This window comes from Lissotriton helveticus, chromosome 1_2, assembly GCF_964261635.1.
Source record: "Lissotriton helveticus chromosome 1_2, aLisHel1.1, whole genome shotgun sequence".
NCBI classification, from domain to species: Eukaryota; Metazoa; Chordata; class Amphibia; order Caudata; family Salamandridae; genus Lissotriton; species Lissotriton helveticus.
The window spans coordinates 273,803,720-273,830,116 of NC_136058.1; the positions used below are offsets into that span (position 1 = coordinate 273,803,720).

Below are 26,397 nucleotides of genomic sequence, written 5' to 3' on the forward strand. Positions count from 1 at the left end.
GGAGAGAATGGGAATGGCATTTTGCTAGAAAAGGCTTCACCATGATTCTATAACTTGAGAGGTAGTTCGGATCCTGGTGGTGCTGGAGCTAATTTACTGCATACCTTCATATAAAAGAGCTCTTTTTCCTGAAGATGTTGCAATCAACAACATTTATGAGGCCCTTTAAATGCAAGTGACTGGCAGTGCAGCAAGCGATAAAAGGGTGTCACTCTTGTCCCCTGGTTCATGTAGTGGGCAGGTATGTAAGAAGCAAGTTGGATACTGCTACCTGGTGGGACATTTTGAGCATGTTGATGCAGATCTTACCGCTACTTCTTGTGATGCCACTAGGTCCAGGTCTACTAAATTAGTAAGTCCACTATACCCTGGGACTCAACAGGTAGGAAGGCTGAGGGTAGCAGCACGTTTGAAAAAGAGGAGTCAACTGGCTTGATCACACAGTTCCTCAAAACTGATTGAAAGACCTAAGATCTGAAGAAGCATATACACATTCTCCTAAAACTCTCACTGAAGCAGTATCTTTTACTTCATAAAACTAGGAAATAGATAAGACAGGGTGAGTACAAATCTCGGTAAAGCATAAGGGTAACAAACATTTGCAGGAATGTGTGAGAGGAGAGGTCAAAATGTCCACATTTCCAAGTTTATCAAGTTCCCACGATACAGGATCAAAGAACAGACCAAAAAGAGCATGTGGCAATAATTACACTGCATAGCTCCTTCTGTCTTTGTTTATACCATTTTTATTATCGTCATGTCAGAGCTCTGAACACGAGCGGGAACAAGTGTCCATCCCTACAGCAGAGGGAATGTAAAGATGACAAGGCACTCTGCAAGATCATAAAGTGAGCAACCAAACCACCCATATAGATGCAGTGCAAGTTCATCTCAAATAATAAGTTCATCTCAAATAACATTTTATCCAGATATGGAAAAAACATTGCAAACATATTCAATGTGATATGGAATTAGGAAATTCACTGACTTACTTAACCCAGAACCATTGTCTCATCCTTACTAGTGAAGCACATTTCCATAAACCAGCCTGCAACATAAACTTCAGAGTCATTTCTAAAGTCATACTTGCACCACGAAACAGGCTGGGTTGCCATATAAACGATAGATTGTAATCTATATAAATGCCAAATAACAAATGAAGCAATACAATGTTGGGAGCCTTGAGACGCTCCAGAAAAAGGGTGGTGGAAGGAGTAGCGTCTTCCCCATGCACATAGATTATGCCACAAAGTAGCTGCAATTAAATATTACTTAATCATTCAGCATTCACTCGCACACTGCACACTACATCATACTTCCCATAACCACACTCTAACTCCTCCCCACATATCAGAAAGTTGTGAATCAGAGGCTGCCCAGAACCACACGGGTCTTAGTGTGTATAACATCAATATGCTACACCACCTTGTTTGTTGAATAAGAAGAGGCAAACATAATTGAAAATCACATTTCCTCAATTAGTCGATGAGTCGCTCACACTTGTCTGCCGGCTTGAGGATCGAGGTCACCCTGATCGGGCAACAGGGAGACAGGGTCAGGTGCTTCAGATGGACCTGTGAGTGGGGTCAACTCAGTAGTGGTTTACTGAGTTGACAAGTGTTGAGGCAGGAGTTTAAGTATGATGTATCCCGAATGATGGATTTCCCCGGCCGATGTGCTGTCACCATATATCCCTTGCACGCCACGACCTGTAATGGTCAGTGGCAAAAGGAGTACCCAGTTTTGGTTTTCGTCTCTGTTTACACTAATACCAAGTCTCCTTTGTCAAAGACTGTCTCCAGGGCACGGCGGAGCTGACTGCATACAATTACATTTTTATTTTCTGAATCGCGTCGGTGTGCATTGAGGTAGTTTTGTTCTGATAGCTCTCCCAAAGAACAAATTGGCTGAACTCTCACCAGTTGTTGCATATTGAGGAGTGGAAGGATAGGCCCGGAGGGCCTGGTACATGGCTTGGTTCAGATTGATTCCCTCCAGGGACGCTCGTTGAAAGACCCTTTTGAGTGTGCCCAGGAATTGTTCAACACCACCATTGGCTTGAGACCAAAGGCGTGTACTGTTTTGGGGTTTGACGTGGAGTCAGACAAGACATTCTTTGAACTCTTTGGTGTTAAAAGGTGGGCCATTATCAGATTGGAGAATCTCGGGAGTACTCCACATGGTAAAGATGTCATCATGCCTTCAATAACTTTGTCATGGGTTGTCAAAGACAGGGTTTCCACCAAAGGAAAACGCTAATATTCATAGATGACTACCATGAGATGGTGTCCATTTGCTAAAGCCCAAGGAAGCAAAAGGAAGGTCAGCCATTGTAACTGGGTGTTGCGTCACCTTGGTGGAAGTTTGGCATGCTTTGAGCTCCTTCTCAATCACGATCGATCTCTTAAAGCTCTTTTGGTGGCTATGATGCCATGATGTCCTTCATGGGCCAGCTATGAAGATTCATGAGCCTTTTAATATCACAGCATCTTTGGTTACTGCTAACTCTTCTTGTACATTTTATAACTTTTGGAACTCATCAGCACCGGCGAGAGGCCGGGTGCTTCTTCTACATGATTGCATTGTGATAAGTTCTTTGATGATGATCATGTCTGTCTTTGTCTGCATCAGTGGCAGCAATAATTTGTTTCACAGACACAGCCGCTGGTGTGCTCAACCTCACGATGAAATTGAGATATTCCTCAGCCGTTCTGGATGTAAGCCACTCATGAAAATTCATCTGCCAGGTTTGTGTACAGTCTCATAGTTGTATTCTTGCAGCCTTAACCCCTACCTCTCTACACAAGGAGGCATCTTAGCCTTCGGGCTTCCAAAGATAGTGAGCAATGCCTGGTGGTCTGTGATGATGGTGAATCACTTTCAAGGAATACAGGAAAATGTTTGCTGGCCCACACTGCAGCCAGCATCTTCTTCTCCAGCGGAAAGTAGGCATGTGTTGTTTCAGACAGGCTTTCACTGGCATAAGCCATATCGTGTCTTTGAGAATTCGGGTGGCCGTTGTGTTGCGCAAGAATTGCCCCCAGCCCCACCGGGCTCACATCAACTGTTATTTTGGTATGTAACTTGTGGTTGAAATAGGCCATTTCTGTTATATTCTCAAATATTTTATTTCTTTGAAACTCTGGTCACATTCAGGGTTCCACTGAAACGGGACGTTTCGCTTTGTCCAGACTCACTGTAGCAAAGTTGCCAATGTACCTTGAGCAATAACTGGCCATGTCTAGAAAGGATTGCAGCATGGTAGCATCGGGGGTGGGGAGCAGGGCAAGTAGATGACAGTGCTTGCACCTTTCTGGGTCTAGAGTCATTCTCCCATCAGATAAGGTGTGCCCAAAAAAGTTAAGTTTGGTTTTGATGCATTCAGAATTAGACCTGCATCAGCATGTAACTGGCACACTTGGGTAAGGGCTTTGTTATGTTTCTTCTATGTTCTCCCAAAAAAAGTATGTCATCACTGTAATTGGAATAGTCTGTAACTGGTTGGATTACTCAGCAAATAACATCCTGAAATATCTCAGCAGCCGAAGATACTCAAAAACTCAGGGGTATATTAGCAAGGACCTCGTGCAAATTATCTCCGTTTTAGCGGCAGGAAACTGCCACTAAAACGGCGATAATGGGCTTGCTAATATGCGTTATAGAAGCCCAGGTTAGATGTCCTTCACATGTAACCTGGGTTTCTATTGGAATTCTATGACGCATATTAGCAAGCCCATTATTGCCGTTTTAGCTGCAGTTTCCTGCCACTAAAACGGCGATAATTTTAAAGAGGTTCTTGCTAATATGCCCCTCAGTCTCTTACATCTAAACAAACTAACTTGAGTTGAAAAGGTAGTAATATACCTGCAGTTCTTCTACAACTCGAGTTGATAGTATCCTTTATTCAGATTCAAATGGGAAAAGACTTTGGCTCCATTCAACTGCATGATTATGTCCGCTATGTGTGGACCAGGGTGTCTCTACCTCTCAATTGCTTTGTTTGCTTGGCAACGATCAACAAAAATGCGTATCACTCCGCTACTGTCCTTTTTCAGTACAACTACAATGGGCAAAACTCAGGGAGTGGGGCCTTTGGAGCGTTCAATAATGTAATGTTTTAAAAGTGCTTCTGACTTTTGCTCTACAGCTTCTTGTTGATGAAAAGCAACTCTAAGGTGCTGCTGAGCAACAGGGCGAATGTCTTCATTAATATGAAGCTGCACGTCATTTTCTTGAGTTTTCCCTGGCCACGGGATAGCAATGGGAATTGGCTTGTGATCTCAGACTGAGCACAGAGGTTGTAGTTGAGGGAAAACAACCCCATGTCAGCAGCTATGGCAAAGCTGCGCAAGCATGCACTAGACAAGGTCCCTTGTAGAACTTAAATTGTGGCCTGCATTGATGTCTTTTTGCGTCGCATTGTCCCTGCAAATGACCTTTCGCTTTTTAATGGTTCAGAAGCAGCCCCAGTGTATATACCTTCATGCTTGATGGAGTGAGACAGAGTACAGGGGATAGGCTGTTGAACCTTTCCACTGGCATAATATTAATCAACACATCACTGTCTATGACGAAGGTTATAGGGTGACCATTGACTTTTGATTTTGGGACGGTGTCCAATTGAAGTTTGTCGATTTGTTTGGGGAATTTTCCTTGAACAGTATTCTTCTTTGCAGGCAGCTAACCCCACATTTGCAAGCTGTCTTTTGGTAGATACCATTAGTGCATACCAATCTTCTTTGCTGGTACTCAATAGTGATGTTAATGGGCCTTTGTTCGAAACACGAACTTGCCGACAATTGATTTTGGTTGGTTTCTACTTCCGAACTGATGTTGCTTTTTGGTTTTGTGAGCATGGCAAGAGTGCTTCTGGAATGTTTTCGCGTCCATCTTTTTTTTCCGTCGTGATACGCTGGCTCGGCACACACTTTCCCGCAACCTTTGCAGACTTGTCCCATGGCTGGACATTTACCTTCATGGGTAAACTAAAATCCACATCGAAAGCACAGCTTTGATTTTTTCGCAGATGTCTACTTACGTGCATCTTGTGTTTGCTTGTGCTCGCTTTCCACAGTCATTGCTGAATCAATGTGTGCTGTACCTGCTTCCACATCAGCAGCTTACTGGTCTGTTCGTTGTTCTCCTCTCACAGCCATCAGCATTTACTCTAGACTGGGTGTTTCTCTGAACATGCGCCTTCTAATAGAATCTGAAAGGCAGGCAAATAAACAGAAAAAGACCGAAGCACTCAAAGAAGTCCAATCATTATGTAATATGACCAATAAAGAATTGCTGTAGGTTCAAAGTTGTTTTGGTTTCAATTTATTTTTTGACAGTTATTCACATTCCTTTCATACAAATTTGTTACAAACAGGCAACCGACCCATATTTCCGCATCTAGAGTTTTTCAAGGCGAAGGTCTGCAATCAATGCCAATATCTGAATATTGACAATACGATGTGTGGTAACTCTTCATTGTTAAAGACACAGAACTTGCAAATGTTGATGAGTGCATCAAGTCTTTCAACAAACTCTCCTTTTGTTTCACCAACCTGTTGTCGTGCTTGGTTGAAGATATACCTTTCATAATCGACATTCGGCATTGGATTGAACTTGGCCTCAAGCACTTCTTTTACCTCCCTCACCTGAAAGGCTTTTCAAATATTTGATGATCTTCTTGCCATCTTCTTCATCTAGTGCATCTATAAAGTAATCAAATGTTTCAACCCACGCAGCCCACCTGGCACCAATGTTCTGCTTCTTGAAAGTGTTGAATGGCAGTGGTGATTTCAAAAACACGGCGACATTGTATTTTGCGCTCCCTTCTTCTGACATTGTGATTGCATGTGTCATTCGGACGATTGTGGTGAAGGCGGCACCGACATCTTCTGCCAGTAGAAGTCGATGCAGAAGCATGTTTCGCAGAATGGTTCAATTGCCCTTGAAGGTAAGTTCCCGTACCTTGTTGATGTTGTTGTTTATTTCTTGCTGTGTCTGACTACTTGCTCTCGTATGCAGGGCTTGGCGCAGTGTCTCTGTTAACCACCTCATCAGCGGGGCTTTTTGGCGGATGTTTTGAATATGCGCCTCAATTCTTTCAGTAGCTGCATATTGCCTGGAGCAAGTCTTTGACCCACATGTGCTGGTCGCAGACAGCGTTGCACCGATTCTGGACACACGTAGCACGCACAAGCAGTTTGCTGTACCATTGCAAACTCTCAGGGAGAGCAGTCTTGTTTTTCTCAGGCACGTATCCCTTACTCGTCTTGTTTTCAGCAGCCTTTGAGCATGCACATTGATTACGCCACATGGGAGCTGCGATTAAACATTACTTTATTCTTCAGCATTCACTTGCACACTTCACATTACATCATACATCCCATAACCACACCCTAACACCTTCACACATATAACAGTACCTGCTCAGAGTCCACACAGAACCACGAGTGTCCTAGTGCATACAACATTAATATGCTATAGAGGGAAGTAGGATGGGTTTGAAATGAGTTAGTGATTGTGAGAAGAACTAATGGAGTAAGGAAGGGAAAATGCTGGCATTTATACTATCAAGGTTAGCCAATTAGGAATATTAGTACATCATTGTGTGCTCTTGGCAGTCAGAATCCAAAAGGAAATCAACTGTGGGAAGAGGGCTAACACTCAACTCAAGTGAAAGAGTTAAGCTTTAGCTTTTCAGCATAAGAAAGTGGGGAGGAGCAAAGGGCAATATAGACTAAGGTTCTAATTTAAATGCCTTAGTCACAAATGCTGCTTGGTCACAAATGTAGCTGATGTTCTGTCTACATATTACAAATGCATTGTAGTCTATGGCACTTGCAACACAGCGTACTGGATATCCCTAACTTTTTAAAGAAGTACTTCATCTGCCAACTCTAAATAAGGCCCTAAGCTAGCAACCATGGCATTAGTTGTAAGTGACAATGGAGGTGTCTAGTACCTTGGTTCTTAAACTGTGGACCCCTAGGGGTCCGATGTGGTCCGCAACTGCTTACAAACTTAAAGATTATTAAGAGATAAATAAAGTGTAAATATATAAAGAAGCAGAATGTAAAATTGAAAAATTTCAAGTGTCCTGAAAATGTGAAGGAATTTAAAATTGGTGGCAAAAAATTAAGTTGTTATCCTCGGATTGATTGTGGGAGCAGTGCACGCGCATCAAACAGAATATAGTATGGGTGATTGGCGGCCTCAAACAAATTGGGAACAGTTCCAACCTTCCCATTAAATTTGATTTTTTTTTAAATTTGTTTGTAAATTACATTGAATCATTTCAACATTTGTGTATTTGTTTGATGAATGCTGGTTTCCGTGCATTGTTTTGCAGTTCAAATCATCACCATTGTTTAGCCCAGGGTCCCCTGCTTCTAATAATGATTCAGTAGGTGTTCCTGGATTCCAGTAATGAACGCGGGGGGAGTAGGGGGGGGGAGTTCACAGAAGTCAAAAGTCATATCGATGGAAACATTAGAGAGCCAGCAAGTAAACGATTGATTGTGTAGTTAGGATCCCGGCCATGCTGGACGATGGCACTGGCTCCCCAATTAACCAAATAGCTAAACAGGTCAGAAATTGAAACAAAGAAGCAACTCCAGCAGAAAGGAAATCATTCTGCACAACAATTATCCCACCCACTGCTACTGTGAGGGGGTAATCAAGCAGGGTTTAGGGTCATCAGGGTTTATATCAAAGTCTTTCCTTTGGCAGGAGGTTTGCTTTGTTTTCTGATTTGCCTGAGGCATGGCAACACCCACAGCTTTTGAGGATGCCCTGTTACTTTCTAGCATGCTTTCAGAACCTGCTGCCTGGGTTGCCAAACCTCAGAGTCCTTCTAGTTACAAAAAGCTATAATTTATCACAAGGCTTCTCCCAGGCAATTCTCAATAAATCATCAGCTTAAGAATCAGTGTGGTCTTTCATGAGAGAGTTCCATTATGGTCACTTGATTTGAAAGAAAAAGTTACAGCGTTAGAGACATATCATAATGTCATTAAAAATATTGCCATTCAACATCTCCCCACCAATTTCTGGTTTTCTCAAGCAACAAACACCTCAGAGGTATCTTATTAAAGATTTCCATACCCTCAAAACAAATTCCATTGCAATGATATGAATATATATTCTCTAACTGGGACTAATAGCTGAGCACAGAGGAACATTTCATACTCCAACAGCATTAGAGTGGTGCTATTGACCAACTTTGGGCCACTCGTCATTTAAAGGTTTGCTAATAATATGTTCATGTCCTACTCTGTGCTTAAACAAGCCAGCCCGTTGTTGGCTAAACTTTAATTCTCAGACTAGAATTTACAATCCTAGTTGATTAAATACTTTCCTGGTCCATGTGTCTAACATGCCAGATAAGGGCAACAGATTTCTGACCAGCCGACAGACCATGGATAGTGGTCCCAGAAATAATGCATCCTTTGAAGAAGAATGGGAGGGCAGGAACTGGCCAAAGAAAGTGGAATTCTGGATGTCACATTGCTCTAAGAAATGCAGGAGACAGCATACATGAAAATGGACATGTACTGGGTCCACAGACTGTCTTGTTTTCAATTGCTCAAGATCATTGTGATCCACTGTTTATCTTAATATTGTATAGGTATATTAACGGGCTTTCTATGACTAGTATTGTGCCCTCTACTAATGGAGGGACACTATTGATGATTTACTGGCACACACCTGTGACTTTATTACCCTTTAAGGGTTCCATTCAGAATTGTATACCAAATAAATATGGGTTTGAAATGTACTGTTAAATTAGAATAATACTTTGGCTACAGGGGTAATAATTATTGTGACTAAACAATGTTGGAGGAAGGGTTACTAAAACCTTTGAGTATGAATGTGGCCATTGTATATTTGTTCCAATCCATGACACAGACAGCTCCTTCTCTCTCATTAGTGACTATGATGAATGTCACAAGGAGAAGTTATGAGTAAGTAGAATGGAATGGTTTTAGCTAATCAAATGCAATACACCTTTCATTATTAGAGGGGAATTGAATGGTGTAATGCCCATAAACTAGACAAAGGGATACGTGGAAATCACTACAGTTGCAGTCAAACTTGAACAGAATCTTTGAAAAACTTGTGTTGAACTTTTAGCATTGTTAACATGAAAATATTGTAGTATTTACTCTTTGGGCATGGTTAATTCACTTAGCTTGACCACATATTTTATGATGTAAACCAGTGTTTCCCAAACTGTGGTCCGCGGACCCCCAGGGGTCCGTGACACATTCCCAGGGCATCCGTAGGCAATAGTTTTAAAAGCACAGAAACGTTTCTTGTATAATTAGCAGCCTTCCAGCAACAATAAAAGTGTCAAGAGAATGCCAGTGATTAATGCACCTGCTGGAGCTGAGGGGAGTTTTGTTCCGTGGCAGCTTTGATTGAACTAATGTAGCACAGAGGGTTAATGTGCCTACTGCAAAGAACGTGTATCATGCATCTTAAAAAGCAGTATTTTATGTGCATAGGTTCGTGGTTACTGCTTTGGTCACAGAAATTCTTTTGTTACTGTGCACTTCATAAGTGACAATCATAATCTAGCAGACAGACCTATAAACTGTCAAAGAGCTGCTTGCAAACTGCATGGTACAAGTTATTAACTTATATTTTTTCCCCAGTTATCCTGATGCTGCTAAAAATATTTATTTGGGTGGAAATGCATTTTTAATGTTAAAGTCAGTACTAGCCACTGTGTTATGTTCTGAATCCTGAGTTTGTGCTTTTCCAGACCAAGCACTCTTTAAACATTTTATATACACACTGATTTACATGTATGATTCAATGTCTCTATATGTGCGTGATGTAAAGTGCTGTAACATCCTACAATTGTATGAGAGATGCTATAAGACAAATGAAATACATGTGACAGAGGGGCTATTACTTCAATATAAAATACTAAGTGCCAGATGTACGATCTGTTTTTATATGCGCGAACGGGTTTTATGCATGCAAAAATCTATTGAGCCATGTACATAGCATATTTTGCGAGTCGCAATTTGTTTGCGACTCGTTAAATAGGTTTTGCAACTTGCTATTTGGAAGGAGCATTCCCTTCCAAATAGGAAGTCTCAAAACCATATACAAATATTTTGCGGTAACAAAACAGTCGCAATTACCACCTACTTCAAGTAGATGGTAATGCATTCGCAAATGGAAAGGGGTCCCCAGGGGACCCCTCCCCCTTTGCAAATGCATGCAAAATTATTTTTTAAGGGCAGGCAGTGGTCCCAGGGACCTGCCCTTAGAAAATGAAACGAAAACGTTTCATTTTCTTTTTTATTTTAAATGCATGGTAAACAGGCTGCATTTTTTTAAACTGCTTTATTTAAAAGCAGTCCGAGACATGGTGGCCTGCAGAGCCCAGCAGGCCACCATCCCTGGGAGGGCTGGCATTCACAATGGGCTCGCAAATTGCGAGAGGCTCATGAATATTAATGAACCTTGCAATTTGCGACCCCATTGGAAATCCCAAACAGTGTTAAACACACTGTTGTACATTTCATTTAGCGACTCGCAATGTGTCGCCAATTGCGAGGCGCTAAATGAAATGGTCGTACATCTGGCCCCAAAAACCTTAGTACTTTGAGTATTTGTTTTGTGTGCACACATGTGTATTTTTTTTTGAGAATTACTGTTTTAATTTTTAAATTTAACTCATACAAATTGCTTGGGGGTCCCCGGCTTCCAATGGTGATTCAATGGGGGTCCTCAGGAGTCAAAAGTTTGGGAACCACTGATGTAAACAATACAGAGATGAGATGCCCTGTTCTCCATAATCCAATTTACTGTTTAGATGTTTTTTTATGTAACAACCAATTTACTGTGTAATGGAAGAACAGGGATATCAAGTTGCATTAAATGATATCAGTCAATGCATGTACACTCACAAATCACAAAATATATACAATTCATTTGAGGACCTAGCCAGATTATTCTAACTTTTAAGTTACACACAAGATTTATAAAGTTTACAAGAAGGCACTTATGGGATTAACACGGAAATTAGGAAGATAAATAACTTCTAAGCCTCACATTGTGATTGGTTAATGAAGATCAATTGAATATGGATGGTGGTTTTAAGGACTGTCAAATTATTTTCAGAAGGAAATTGTAAAGTTGAAATTAGAGTACAGCTCTGTAAAAGCTAGGATTCAATAAAACCTAGATAAATGTTTCAAGGACCATTTTGAATATGGAAAACTGTATGTGAAAGAATAAAAATAACTGTGAAAATTTTCACTCTGTAGCAACTGGGAAGAATTTAGTGTTTGGTGCCAAGATTCGAGATTAGTTTTAGTAATACCACCAAGATCGTTACAAATCCAAAATATATAGTGTTTGAGAGTGCTTGCTACACATTGATTTGCCTCTCAGAGCGGCGCAAAAATCTTACACCACGCAACTCATACTCTTTGTTCTAACCTTGCTTGCTTGTTGATAGGATGAAGCATTTCTAAATATTTGTTTTAACCAAGGAATTATGTTAGTATAGGAGGCTTTAAGCCTCTGCACTGTGTAGCATGAGGAAGGGAGACATTCCACGGGTATTGTGTGTGCTAGACTCCTGAAACATTTTCAAGTGGGATTGCACCTTGAAAGTAATGTTATGCATTCAGGAAACGAACACATGCTCTCTTCTAACAAAAGCATGTGGCTGTGAGCTAGTATACATATATGCCCCGAGGGATGTGTAGCCAAGTCCAGTCAGGACCGTTGGAATGTCAGTATAGTAATTTAGCATTCAAGAACAAATGCTTTTATTCTTTGTGCTTTTAAAATATTTTTATTAACCTGTCTGTCTGATACTATTTTGCGTTAACTAGAAGATTTTGTAACTTGTCCTTGATCATTTTTATAAAAGTGTGACACGATTTATATTTTTTCTGCTCAGTAACATGTGTATATAAGGTCATGTATTTATGGGTAAAGTGTAGTTCAGTGATCTTTTATTATTGTACTTTGTACAATATTGTATTTAGTACACCACGTAAAAATGATTACTGACAATAAGCGCCTACCAGTTCGAACCATAATGTTACCGAATAGATCTCCCATGTTCGCCTCATCCATTTTTATTGAGATATATTCCTGATTTTTCTTCCATCCTTTTCTGGAATCTCTCCTTCTTTAGGTTTGTACTGTTACTGTGCACTGTAAGAAGAAGTCTACCCGAGCGAGCCAGACTGGAAAATTCCACTTGCTTACATAAAACCGCAACAAACATCACCATACATGTATACAGTGTGAAATGCAAAAAGAATTTTTGCGATCAATTTTGTGTACAAATGCACTTAATAAGTGGCAAGAAGTTACAATGCAGAAGTTGCACACACTAGCAATCAAAGGAATGCAGGACATTCCCAGTCTGAGCCAAAAACAGCCAGAGCTTCCAACAACAGTGACATACACAATAGGCACTAACCATCTGACTGCAAAAAGTATTAATCCCTGCAATAGACAGACATTCCATTGTAACCAGCAACAGTCAGCAAACTGAGCAGCCAACATTAACTGCAAGAGCGATCAAAAATAATCATTACTCCTGATAATTATAATTTTCAGTCATCTCAACGAGGGTTGCATACAAATAAAGATTGCAATTTTTTACGATGCAAAAGGTTAGATTCATTTCAACTTTCCAGGGCAAATACTTAACACAATCATTGGTAATGGCTCCCTATTCTAGTTAAATCTACTAATGTAACCTTCAGCGCACTATGTATAATAGGACATAACCGATAAGCTTATTCATGGCCTCTTGCAGCATATCCAAGTCATTTGGAAATCAGACATCGCATTCTTGAGGTCTGTAGTTCCATAGCCTAACGAAATAAAAATGCTGGCTTTTAATGGACCTACTCTCATGGCATAGGCTAACATACTACGGACACGCGTTACATGGCTATAAGTGCCAATAATAAGATACACATAATGAAGTGGGTTAACATGCTAAAAAACAGATTCTTGATTCAAATACCTTGTTAATACGCAGCTGGTTGAAGCATGTATTCACCTTCTGGTGATAAGTTCCTAGATTTAAAGGGGTCAGTGGTTCCTGGTGTTAAGTCTTCCAAGTGGTATTCATGTCAAGGTGGACCAATAGTGACGAATTCCAAACGTGGAAAATCAGGTCCAGTTAAATACAGCATTATGATAAAATATTTAAATTTTCCAATTGGACGGCTCCCAAGCCCCCAGCTTATTTTGATAAATTAGACCCAAAATCAAAGTGTGTAAAATTACCAAGAACAGTCCATATCTAATATTAGTGTACTCCCAGAAAGTGTATTTTTTTGCTGAGAATCTGTACAGTGGCTGATATATCCTACCAATAATCAGTAACATCAGCATTTGCCAAAAATCTGAAACATAGTTAATAACCATCACAATCAATGATACTTCTAACCATAGCCAGCAACTGCAGCAACAGCCTCAAGAGCTACTGATGTAGACATGTGTAACCTGGCACCACAGCAATTACCCTCCACATTAAATATAACCAAGAACCACAGCATTAACCAGAAGCCACAGCAATAACAAGCAACCGTAGAGCTATCCAACAACCACAGCAGTAATTAACCACCACAATAACAACATGCAATTTTAGAAATCACCCTGCAACCATATTCAGCAATCCAACACATAGCTCTGTAACAGACAAAGTCAGCCCCCTAATCCCACAATAACCAGGGAGAGCAATACACAACGGATATCAACACACTGATCTCTATCCTTGACTCTCTTCTTTAGTCACACTTTTTCACACGGGTTCGCCACTTAAAACAGAATACTTTCTAATTGGCCCTGGGAGCCATACTTGTTGCATAAATTGGTTGCCCTCTCTTAGCAGCAGAGTTGAAATCACCATGATGGCCTTTGTGCATGTATTGTACATCTGCTCCGGCAAGTAACTGCGGGTGGTATCACTATCTAATCCCTAAAAAAAGGAACTTCTGTATTGACTCCTTAACAATATGGCTGCTGGGTATTTAGTTAAAAGAGTGGTGTTACGCATGAGTATATCAATCAGCAAATATATAGTGATGTGCTGAAAAAATTATCATCGAATATCAAATTTAATGTCAGATCTATGTGAAAACGAAAAAAGTAATAATGAAGAAATATCAAAATGATGAATATAAAATGAAGAATACATATTGGTTAATTTTATATTAGGTTTATAATAATGAAAATTTTTAAATTTTACCCTAACCCTAATGCTAACCCTACCCTTTCCTCTAATACTTACTCTTTCTGTAACGCAAAATACTAACCCTCGCCCTCATCCTAACCCTAACCCCTAATTTGACCCCAATCCCTAGCCCTAATCCTAATGCTAGCACTAATCCTAAACATAACCCTATTTTCAACTTTTGGACCCTTTTAGTAATGACCATATTGTTATTAACCCATTAACCGCGGCCGGTTTTTCGCGGCAGTTTTAAAGAACGGGTGGGGCTGCGTCGGCCGTTGAACGTGCGCAGCACCAGCCAGGTAGTGCTCCGAAACGGCCGACGGCAGCACTTAACAGGTTAAAAACAAAAACGTTGTTTACATTTTGTTTTATCATTTGCTCAATATTATCTTTAAAAGGTCTTATTGTACACATTCTTTGATTATGGATTTAGTATTTTGATATTTCTTTAGTGTGGTCTTGATTATGATTTGGCCGGAATTACAGAAATACTGTGGGAGTGGCATCTCTGATTCTAGCTAGTATCCCTGCACCAAATTCTGGCAAACCCAGGTTTCCTTCCCAGAATGTAGAACAATTACACCGACCTGGAACTAATAGGTTCTCTGCCATGCATTTTTTCCCATTCTAGGGAGAACACTGGAGACATTTTCTGCCTGCTGTGGGCAGGTCGAAAGTGGAGGAGGACTGTGAAGTGGAGGGTGGAGGGGAGGTGGGGTACATAGTCAGGCAGACTTCTGTCTGTGTGGGAGGATCATTGTCTGCCCCCCCCTGTGCTGCAGGGGTCAGACAAGACCATGATGTGCTGATGAAAGGGCAAACTGAGTTCCAGTGTCTCAAGGCCCAGAATTATCTGGTCTGGACTTTGTGGACCCGATAATTCTGGGCCTGGAGACACTTGCGATTAAGGGTGGAGTAATCTCAACCAGAGTTATTGCTCCAGGTGATATTGTTCCACTTGTAATAAGGGCCATATTGTTGGGTTAACTCACAAGTTGGTTTAGAATAGTTATTGAATGCTATGTGTACTTATTGTGACTGTCACAGTGTTGGTTAGAACTTGAGTCTAAGTACTTTTGGGTTCTGGAATTCACCTATAGCTATTACAGGTTACAGAGTTTGGTTAGTCCAGAAGTCTATTCTTTAAAGTTATCATTCACTGTGCTTTTGTAGATCATACTTCTTTTCTTTGTGATTATTCAATGCTGCCTGTTCTTATTACATGGGCCACAATGTTTGTTAAAGAAACCCTTGCATGGATTTTTCACATTGGATGTGCTGGCTGTACACGCATGCCACAGAAATTGGTCTGACCATACATCTACTCCTCTGCGATAGTACAGGCCCTTTTTATGTATATTGCGGGGGTCACAGAAATTGGATAAACTACAAGTATTCCTTGTGGGCAAAGGATGCCTTAATAAACTCTGGAGAGAGTTCCCTATGAAAGACCTGGTTTTGCATCCCGTTGGGCAATAAAGTGTTGAATTCATGTGATAAATATTCTGCAAACATTCTAGTATTGTAGATCACAATGTGTACTGCCAAGCGTCACCTTATTCTCCATAGTAGTTGGTACTTTTTAGTTTCACCAAGGCCAGGTGTAGATACATGTAACACACCCTTACTTTCTAGTGCTTTACTAGTTCCTATCAAGCGATAGAAGATGGCCTCTTCGATGTAAACCCCAAAGACGTCTTTGCTGATCTTTCGGTTATTTTAGGACTTCCCCTCATGATAAGGCCACTGTAGCAGAGGCGACGAGGGTACTGATGTAACAGACGATTCAATACCAAGAGCTTCTGCAGAATATGGTGATCGCTTTCCACCAGGTTCCAATGCCGCTGCACCCATAAGGCAGTAATAACACCATCACTTCTTCCCATACTTTGGCTCTGATCGGCCACCTGACATTCATAACAGGTTGCATCATTCTCACTCGGCCTATCTTACCTTTAAACATGGGGCTGACCCGCCACACTCCCAGGCAACCCTGGCTGGCAAACTGGCCAAAGGAGAGTTCCATGAAGAAGAGGGGGATGCCGCAGAATATAAGCATGATGAAGTACGGGAAGAGGAAGGCACCTGTGAGAGAGGGGTCAGAGAATAAAACAAAGTTACACAAAAGGTTGAGCCCAGAAAGACCTAGGTGAAAGAACACCATCATTACGTTTTACTATGGGCCTGATTTAGAACTCGGCGGATAGGTTACTACGCCACAATGGTGGCGGATATCCCGTCTGACGAAAAAGAAATCCCACAAAATATAATGGGATTTATATTTCGTTGGACGGGGTATCCTTCACCTTTCTGTAGGAGTAACCCGTCAGCAAAGATCCAAATGAGGCCCTGTATGAGCCTTTTTATAAATTGGTAATGTATTGATGTGTCTCAAGTTTTGAATGAGGAGGTGTTTTTGCTGTTCTGATGGTCTCTTGTAGCCTTGACAAACATAAAATGGGGGCATCGGTCTAAGCATAAGAAGTTAAATTCTTATATAAATTACATAGCACCTATTTTTTTTAGAAGCATCAGTAGTGAATATGGCCACTCTTGGCTGTTTCCACATGGGAGCTAACAGCGAAATTAAACTTCCGACAACCAGTTGCCATGCCTATTTAGCAAGCCTAGGGATCAAATGGGCAAATAGACTTGTTCTCCCTCTTAAAATGCAGAGCCATTGTCAAGAGGTAATGGAGACTTATTTATAGCTTTCTAGTCTCTAGTGTGGCACCTTAAGATAGAGTCTAATATTTAAATGGATGTTTGGGGTTTGATGTCTCTACACTCATAGTCTGCCCACCAGCAAAAGACTTCAATCTCCTATAAGTCAGAGCTTCCACTACCTCACCATTTACATCCATCACTCCCAAAGAATTTGCAGTCTTCAGTCTCACACAACTATCAGTCTTAATATTGCAGCATTTCTAATCCTTCACTCCAGTACCACTCGAAGACTTCACTGTCCCAGCACTTACAACCATCTCTACTATCCCACGCACATGGCTTCATCAACCCGTCACTCAAAGCCTGCACATCCTCTCAAATTACAGACATAATTGTCCTAGCCCTTATAAGCTTCTCTCCACTCACACATTATTTGCTATCTCCCCATTCATAGCTTTCCCCTAATCACCACCCAGGCTTTCCACTCACAACCATTGTTCCTTTACCACTCATAGTGTTGACTCCCCCCTTCACTTCCAGCCTTCATTCCTGATCCACTGATAACCATCATTCTCCAACATCTCACTCCTCTGTCTATCAGTCTTTTCACCCAAGCTACTTACTTAAAGGGACTTCTTCACAAAAGCATCAAATCACAAAGGTATTTAAGTGTATGTAAAGGAGTACACAGGAGTACCCTTTTCCATATTTGTTAATGCCTTTGTGAATGGGCCACCCTCTTCATTGTGTCACCACGGCGGTCTTACTTCCCACCACTAACAGACTTGATTCTCTCCTCACTCACAGCCATAACTCACCTGCGATCCCATACTCATAACATTCCCTCCCCCTCCAATCTCATACATCATCCCTGCACCAGTAACAGTCTTCACTTCCCTATCAATTACAACATTCAGTAGCCTTCTACACACAACTTTCACTTCCACACCAATCTCAGAAATCAATTCTCCCCCACTCCGCATCTTCACTTCCTCGCCAATCATATTCTTCACAAGAGCAGTCTGGCAGTTCATCCATGCCTTTTTGGAAACACTGAAGTGAGAGGATAATAGGGTAGAGTAATACAATTCAGAAGGAGTTGTATTTAGGCACTAGTCTAAAGTGGAACCCTACAAGGGTGTGAGAAGGAAGAGACTAGAATAAGGGAGTCTGAGGTTTTTGGAAACAAACTCACTAGTTACGCCATACAAATCAGAAGGAACTTTATTCAATATCATCACTGGAAGGAAACAAAGGTATCTTCCACCCTTAGCCCTGAGTTTGCAAAAGAGCAAAGTGACTATGTTTTTCAAAACAGATTTTATGATTTTAATAGCACATACAGAAAAACAGCTTTTATTCATTTGGCTGAAACACAACATCTGTTAGTTCTCTAAGCTTATTCCAAAAATACTTTATCATTTAAAATCTATCTTGTCCTATGCACAGTCATTCAAAGATCAAGGCTTCCTTGTATGTAATCTGAGTCTTGGATAGCCCCCCTCTTTGTCCATTTCACCTCCTCTCATTATTCTAGTTTCCTTCTAAGGGCACCGTATCTTTTCAATCTTCATGCACCTATCTCTTGTTACTCATGCACCAATCCATAAGTATGACCAGAACCCCAATTCCAATATTGTTTTCACTCCTCAGTGTCTTGTAATGTCTGTCCTGGACACTATCATTGTCATATTGCAAAAATAATGGGGTAACATGGCACAGAGGCATCTCGCCAGGATCCCAATAATGCAATTTCTACCAGCATATTAAACTCTATATCTATACTATTTTGTATCAGCATGTTCACCCCTTCTCAGAAGGGCCATATTTGGGAGCATTCCTGCCATATATGTAGGAACATTCCCACAACATGTTGAATACCCGTTATTTTATTTTTTTATTTTATTTTCGGAGTTTTATATAGCGCTTACAGACCCGGGGGTATCAGAGCACTTTACAGCATACATGACAAGGAAACATATGCAATATAGTACAGTGGGTATCATCAAGGATATTGGGGACCAAGAAGAGCGAGGTCATTGGCCAGATGTCTAGAAATGGCGTTTGAGGAGAAGTTCTTTTAGTTGTCTCTTGAAGATCGTGAAGGAGGGGTTAGTCCTGATGTGGGTAGGGAGAGAGTTCCCGTTTTTTGGGGCATTCCCAGAGAAAGAGCAGGAGAGGGCTTTTTGTTTATGTCTTTTTGGGGGGGATTAAGAGGAGCGAGTTGGAGCTTCTTAGGTTTCTTGATTGTCCAGCTTTTGTGAGTTTGGCAGCGAGGTTTTCTGGTTTGCCTGTGTACAAGGCCGTTTTGAAGGCGCAGCGTGCTTCGATGGGTAGCCATTTTAGGGCCTGTAATGTAGGGGTGATGTGGTCGTATTTCCTGGTACCTGAGACCATATATAAAACTTTATAAATAAATAAAATTAATTCATGCTGCTGCGTTTAGGGTGGCTCTGATGGAGGCTATGTGCGTTCTTGCTGTCCCAGTTAGAGTGGCATTACAATAGTCAAGTCTGGACAGAACTAGCGATTGGGTTGCAGTTTTTAGGTCATTGGGGGTATGAAAGGTTTGATTTTGTTAAGGAGTTTTAGGTTTTAGAGGGTGCCTTTTGCTGTTGATTTGATGTGGGAACTCATGTTGAGGCTTGGGTCTACAGAGATGATTTGACTGAGCTTGCTGGAGTGAGTTTGCAGTTTAGGGAGTCAAGGTTGTTTATCCATTCTTGGATCTGAGGGGGTTGCTCGTGATTGGAGAAGACAAGGATTTTGTTTTTTCCTTGGTTGAGTTTGAGGTGGTTGAGAGTTGCCAGTTTTCTACTTTTGAAAGAGTGGAGTTGAGGTGGAGGATATCATTGAGGGAGGAGATCTCGAGGTACAGCTGGGTATCGTCAGCATAGAGGTGGTAGGCGATGCTTGCTTGTTTTAGAATGGTTCCATGTAAATGTTGAAGAGTGTGGGGGAGAGGACTGAGCCTTGGGGGCACCTCGAATTGAGGGGGGGGGGGGGAGTCGTACATTGAGTTTTTGATTTTTATGAGTTGGGAGCGGTTATGTAGAAATGAGGAGAACCATTTTAGGACATTGCCATCACCTCCGACACGTTTTTGTAGGGCGTCTAAGAGTAGGTTGTGATCGACCGTGTCAAAAGCAGATGATAGGTCGAGGAGGACAAGTAGGCAGCATCTGTTGGAGTCGAGGGAGGTGTGAATGTCGTCCGTAATGCTCAGTATCGCGGTTTCTGTGCTGCATCCCTTTCAGAACCCGGATTGGTGTGAGTCGAGTAGGTTATTGGATTCCAGGTGTTGGTTCAGTTGGGAGAGAACACATTTCTCCAGCATTTTGGCTAGGAATTTTTGAGGTCATTTGGGTCAGCATCCAGTTTTTTTAGAATGGAGAATTTTAAGTTGGACTATTCTAAAAAAAAAAAAACATATGGTAACTTCCTGCTGGAACGTACTGGCATCAATCTAATCTCCCTCTTCTAGTGCCACAATATAATATCTTGTTCCCATATTCTGAAGTTTTATAAGTGGAGTCTGCATATTATTCATCAGGGTTTTATAGACTGTACATTCTGTGGCTCTGCAGTGGGGAAGACAGCACCCTACATTTCAAATGTGGATTCTTCTTTAATCATCTGTTTTTGTAGGGGGTGCTTGTTCGGTGCATGTTTAATTTGAAGGTATCAAATGACTGGGAATCTCGGAGATCATATTCTATCTGAAGTTCGTTGAATGTCACCACAGATCCCACAACTTGGAGATATCAATTAAATCCCATTTCTGGGGTTCGCAGTTCATCTAGAATTTGGGATCCCATAACTGGGTTCCTGGAGTTAGCAGGCTTTCCCATCTCATTATAGGATAAACCTGTTGCCAGATTTGTATCACTGTACTTGTGGGGTATGGCCAGTTTTCAGTGGTCTTCTGCTGTAAAGTGTTCATGAGTGTCTACCATAGCCCCACGCCCAACAATATGCTTTCATGCTAAGGTAATTTGGTGCACCATATATCCAATCAATTAAGATTAACAGCCCATAAGTATTTGAGTACATCAGGCAAGGCATGGCAATATACCACTTCTCCTTTGATCCCCCATAAACCCCTCTTGAAGCATTGTTATTGCCTTCTGAGCAGTTCTCAGAATGACAATATTTTAATCACCCACTTTAAGGAGCCATCTTATTGTCGTGAAACTATTTCTATTGCTCCCGATTTCCAAGAGCGCTCCTTTATTGGAACCAATTTCTATTCTCTGATGAACTATGGACAGATCCTTTATGTGGATATCACTCAAAATTAAATTTGGCAGATGACAGGCAGAAGACAATTAAAAATCCTGCCCATTACTAGAAGATATTGATTCAGAAACATCTGCAGAGAACTGTGTAGACTTAACAGAACTTAGTGCAAGAGTTTCGAATGAACAGTATTGAATTTGTTGGTACTACTAAGAATTACAGAGGGGATATGGTGAGGGCACATTTATTTATCTCCATGATGAAACTGGGGTTCAGGTATTGGGGTAACAAGAGAGTCTGTCCATTTAATAAGGGAAGGATTGGATAGAACTAGTTAGTTGATATTTGACTACGGTTGTGAAACATAAATGTAAGAACTCAGAGCACATGTGAATCACACTTTCTGCAGAAAGCTTTGAAGTTTGAGATCTCGGTTGACTAGATTTTTGATCACAAAAAGAACAAAATATTTTGTGCAAAAAAAACCCAAACTCCAACAGGGAAGGTATGGACAAAATGCTTGAGCTGTATCATTTGTACCCTGCCCGTAATATTTCGCTTGGCCATGGACCACATCTGAAAAGAAAGATCACTGAAACTAGGTCCACCAGGATTCCGTACCATACAGGCTGCATACATTCTCTATCATTTACCCTTCACATATTTCATCCTATCCTTTCTCATGTGAGTCAACAGAATAAAGTGTATCATAGCAAGGAGAAATGGGGTCATTTACATCTATATTGAGAAACCAGTTGAACATCTGGTTCTTCTTCTTTATGTTCTCAATCACTCACTCATTCAGGGATCGTCTAGGGATTTAATAATCTTCACATGTTACAGAGAATGTCACTACACTCACAAACACTTTCTACCTCTCGACTTTGCTTATTTAACTGTACTCCCTGATACTCTAAGTGTAACACTATAGATACAACTGACAAAAACATGGACTTGAAACAAGATATTTGTCTTTCCAATATGCATTCACTTTTGCAAAGGTTGGCAGCATCACCAGTGGGGATGCAAACATTCAGATGCCAGTACCTCAATGAAGTCTATGTTATCATTCATTGTTGAGTCCTAAGTGGGTGAGGGTGCCCTAATCCTCTAAGAGAGGAACACACAGTCCTGTCTCCTCAATTGCTTGAGATCAAATGGTAAGTGGCTCCCAGGAGCTCAGGATCTGTGTGTGCATTTATTGTGTGGTTGTGCCCTAGCAGCACACAACAAAACCCTGGAATTTGGCATATTTCTTTTCCAGTTGTCAAACTCTAGCTCTTCCATGGTCTGTCACAGGTGCTCAATGTTGATATCTGAGGGCCAGAGTCATGCCACATTTTCAGGATAATCAAGGACCACGTAAATGTTTATCATTTGCATCGTATGTCATGATATCCCTTGTGGGGGCCCTATAATATGTGGGCAAATGGTTGAAGTCCCTGGATTCCAGTGCTCCCTCCCTAGATGGTTCTCATTAAGGAACATTGAAATAAGACTCTTTTGAGCTATTAACTCTTGACAAGAATCTTCGAGGTATTATTGAATGAGACATCTTACCAGTTTTCTTCAGAGTATATGTATGTTTTGGTCAGCAAAACATTCGAGCTGTCAGAAGTGCTGGGCACCGTTTTTTTTTTTACTGATTTAGCAATATTTGGGAAATTCTACAACATTAAACATCTGTGTAATTAAGTAGCAATCCTCCAAAATTGTAAATGCCATTATGTTCGGCTGGATTGCAATTCTCACTGAACTCTATTCATACATGCTAAAAATTACATATATTGGTGTGCTCGTTAATTAAATTATGAAATGATGCCAATGCTATCCTAAATCTATTCGGTACATCACTGCATAATATGTTATGCTCATCATACAATTTGGCTACTAAGATGAACTTCCTTAAATGCAATTTATATTTATGTTCAGTGCACCATTTTTGCATTCTTGTTGTACTTTGAGTGTACATGACTAATTCCCTTAGAGTGATGGGATTTAAAACCCTGCCAATCTTCTTTTGCCACATAATATCTGCACGATTGTACAAAATAGGACTCACCTCCGCCATTTCTGTAGCAAAGGTATGGGAAGCGCCAGACATTGCCCAGTCCCACAGCATAGCCAACGCTGGTTAACACAAACTCAATCTGGTTGCCCCAGTTTCCTCGCTTCACGTTCTCGTCCCTCTTCACCGGCTCTCCAGGAACAGCACCATTCTAGGACAAACACAAAACCAAAAGATCCAGAATTAATTTCTGACAGTTTTGTACAATCAGCAATACTCTTCGGCATAGAAACTGATATCAGATAAGGACCTCCTGGCTCAACTTGCTCCTCTAAGCCCTTGTGTCTCCTCTATTCTACTCTCCCCGCCTTTTCAGGATGCCCAGCTTTTTTCAAATTTAGATAGTATCCTATTTCTGTAATTTGGAAACCCATCTGTGCATTTACCACCCTTGTTTGCATTGCTCCTAATTCTTAAATATTAACTCGCATTCTGTCACTCATATGGGTTGTGCGCATCAGAGGATGTAGTGTGCCCATCTACCATAACGTCCCTCTTCGTGCTTCCTAGATCACCTTCAACAATATAAGCATTCCTCTAAATATCATTCTTCATGAAAATCCTCTTGTATCCCAAGCTTTTTTTTCTCATTATCTCTCAAATGTCATCTTTCACGTTTTCTCTGATCTCATGTGCTCTTTTCAGTGACCTTCCCAAATGTCTACATTTACCAAATTTTCAATACTGTTTACTTCAGCCATTCCTGTCCCCTTCCTAAATTAATTTGTTACCAAACCTTACCCTATCGTCCAAATCGCTAAAAGTATAATTCTACTATCGCAACAATAGGAAAACCATTTTTTGAGTGAACAGTACAAAATATAGTGAGTGTTATCTATATTGTATATTACCAAAGCCATGTTGGTGGGTTTCGTCTAAGATGTAGGGAGAGGGCACCTAGGTATCGTGATACCTCTGATCTGTACATTTGAAACTACAGATGGCAGCCAAGTCAGCAAGCACTAAAGCACAGGTCATCGAATCCAGGAGAAATGCCTTGGTAAAGATGGGGGATTGTCTTAAGAAAGGTGCTAGTGAGTGAATATTAATCTCCTAAAAATGGGTGTGCCACATGAAGCAACATCGTTCACAGATGCTTCCAACTTTATAGTACCGAAGAGAGAAATTGATAGAGTAATGTAGTATGTTTTTAAGGGACAATAAACCACAGCAAAAGATTAGCAGGTGGTCTGAAAAGTCTGTTTGTCAAATCATACAAGAACAAAGCAAGTCATCCTTGACAGCAAAGCACAGGGGAAGATAGCTAATTCTGTGCAGTGGAGAAGCAAGGGTGTCTAAGGACGACCCCCCCCCAAAAAAAAGTGGACTAAAAGAAAGCTATAATTAGGATGCACTGGATTCCTGACACACCTGGCCTTCAGTGCCTCAGATAACTACACCCTACAGGCACAGCTGGCAGGCAGAAGCAAATGGGGAAGCAGAAAGGGAAATTGTTGAGCCAATACTGTTCAGCATTATCAACTAAATGGAATCAGAGAGAAGACCATTACAAATGAATGAATGGAGAGGAAGAGGACGCTAGCTCTTTTACAATCGAATGAACGCACCCAGACAGTGAACACTTTATTAAGTATTATTGTTTTAAATGATATCTAACATACAGCATAAGGCTCACCGTCTGGAAAGTAGAAATCCTTTATTAAAATAGGTTTCTGATATCAAGTATCTTAAAATAGTCAAAGACATGGTAAGCTAAAATAGAAAATGTGTTACAATGTATCAGATTGAAAATAATCTGTTCATGCAATGTAAACTATGACCTTCTGAATTGATTGCCTACAATGTAACACAACCAAAACAAGACAGTGAACACAACATGGTGGGTGATGGTCTGTGACAAACGACTTCCATTACAGAAAAAAACTGAAAACAAGTTCAGCAGTGTAGTAGGTATCTTCAAGTAATTATGGCAAATAGAAGGAAGATCCACTAAAGTTAGGATTGTTAATTATTAAGTTTATTATCAGGAATATGACCCACGACTGCACTGGTCAAGATCTAAGGCAATACAAAGAATACTCTTATCATTCTAGAACAACCAATGTCATACAGAACACCACAGGTAAAACATTCTATTAAAGAAACATTACAGTACATTAGGAAATATATAACCCGCATACTACACATCCCCCTTTTCACATGAAAAAGAAAACCCCTAACCAAAACATGAAATAATAAAAAGAAAGAAAAACATAATACAAGCACAATAACATGTTACATTATTTCAAAACAAAGTCTTGAAAGCGAGATGGTAAAATAACATATTACATTATTGCAAAACATAGTCTTGAAAACGAGTTGGTACATGTCTAACCCGTCCAGTTCTATTTGACCTACACCCATCCCCCTTACCATCAAGAGTAGGAAGCAAGGGAGAATGAGACACAATTTTAGAAGAATCCCCTTCATCAAAAACGGAGTAAATTCAGCCGAAGAACTAGGTTGCACCACTGAACTTTGAGAACTAGGTACAATAAAATTGTCACAAACACCAAACCAATCAGAACTGGAATCGTGATGAACATATGAATCACGTTTGTAATTTTGAATAATATCAGCTTGTTTGGATGTAATTTTAATGAGAGCATTTTTACTCCACCAACCTTTGTCCTTAAGAAGCGCAGCAGTACGAGAAAAGCTAACAACTTGCACAGGAGCTGAATATTTAGATTGACCTTTAGAAATCACACCAGGTTTTTTGATAATAACCCAATCACCACCAAATAATGGTTTATCTCGTCGCCAAATAATGTAGTAGGTATCTTCAAGTAATTATGGCAAATAGAAGGAAGATCCACTAAAGTTAGGATTGTTAATTATTAAGTTTATTATCAGGAATAAGACCCACGACTGCACGGGTCAAGATCTAAGGCAATACAAAGAATACTCTTATCATTCTAGAACAATCAATGTCACACAGAACACCACAGGTAAAACATTCTATTAAAGAAACATTACAGTACATTAGGAAATATATAACCCACATACTACAAGCAGGCCTCCACCTGTCGTCCGCTGGTTTAGCGAACATTTTCTGCACAGGTGGTTCCCTTGTCCGCACAGGACCTGCTTTATCAGTTTAAAAACACTGCTGTCGCAGATCCGCTATGTCAAATCGTCATGGGTGATCTGTCTGCACCTATGTTAGTTCCTAAGATAGACCCTCCTGAAG

General features: G+C 40.6%; 1 protein-coding gene across 2 annotated transcripts in view; it reads right to left on the minus strand.

Moving 5' to 3' along the window:
• Window positions 1-26,397, minus strand: part of SLC6A9 (solute carrier family 6 member 9) — a 672,432-nt gene that overhangs the window by 171,488 nt on the left and 474,547 nt on the right. For both annotated transcript variants that reach the window (XM_078671718.1, XM_078671719.1), the window contains 2 exons: window positions 23,199-23,355; window positions 16,184-16,315 (listed from right to left, as the gene is read on the minus strand). In XM_078671718.1, the coding sequence (XP_078527844.1) occupies window positions 16,184-16,315; window positions 23,199-23,355 (289 nt within the window). The remainder of the gene's footprint in view (window positions 1-16,183; window positions 16,316-23,198; window positions 23,356-26,397) is intronic.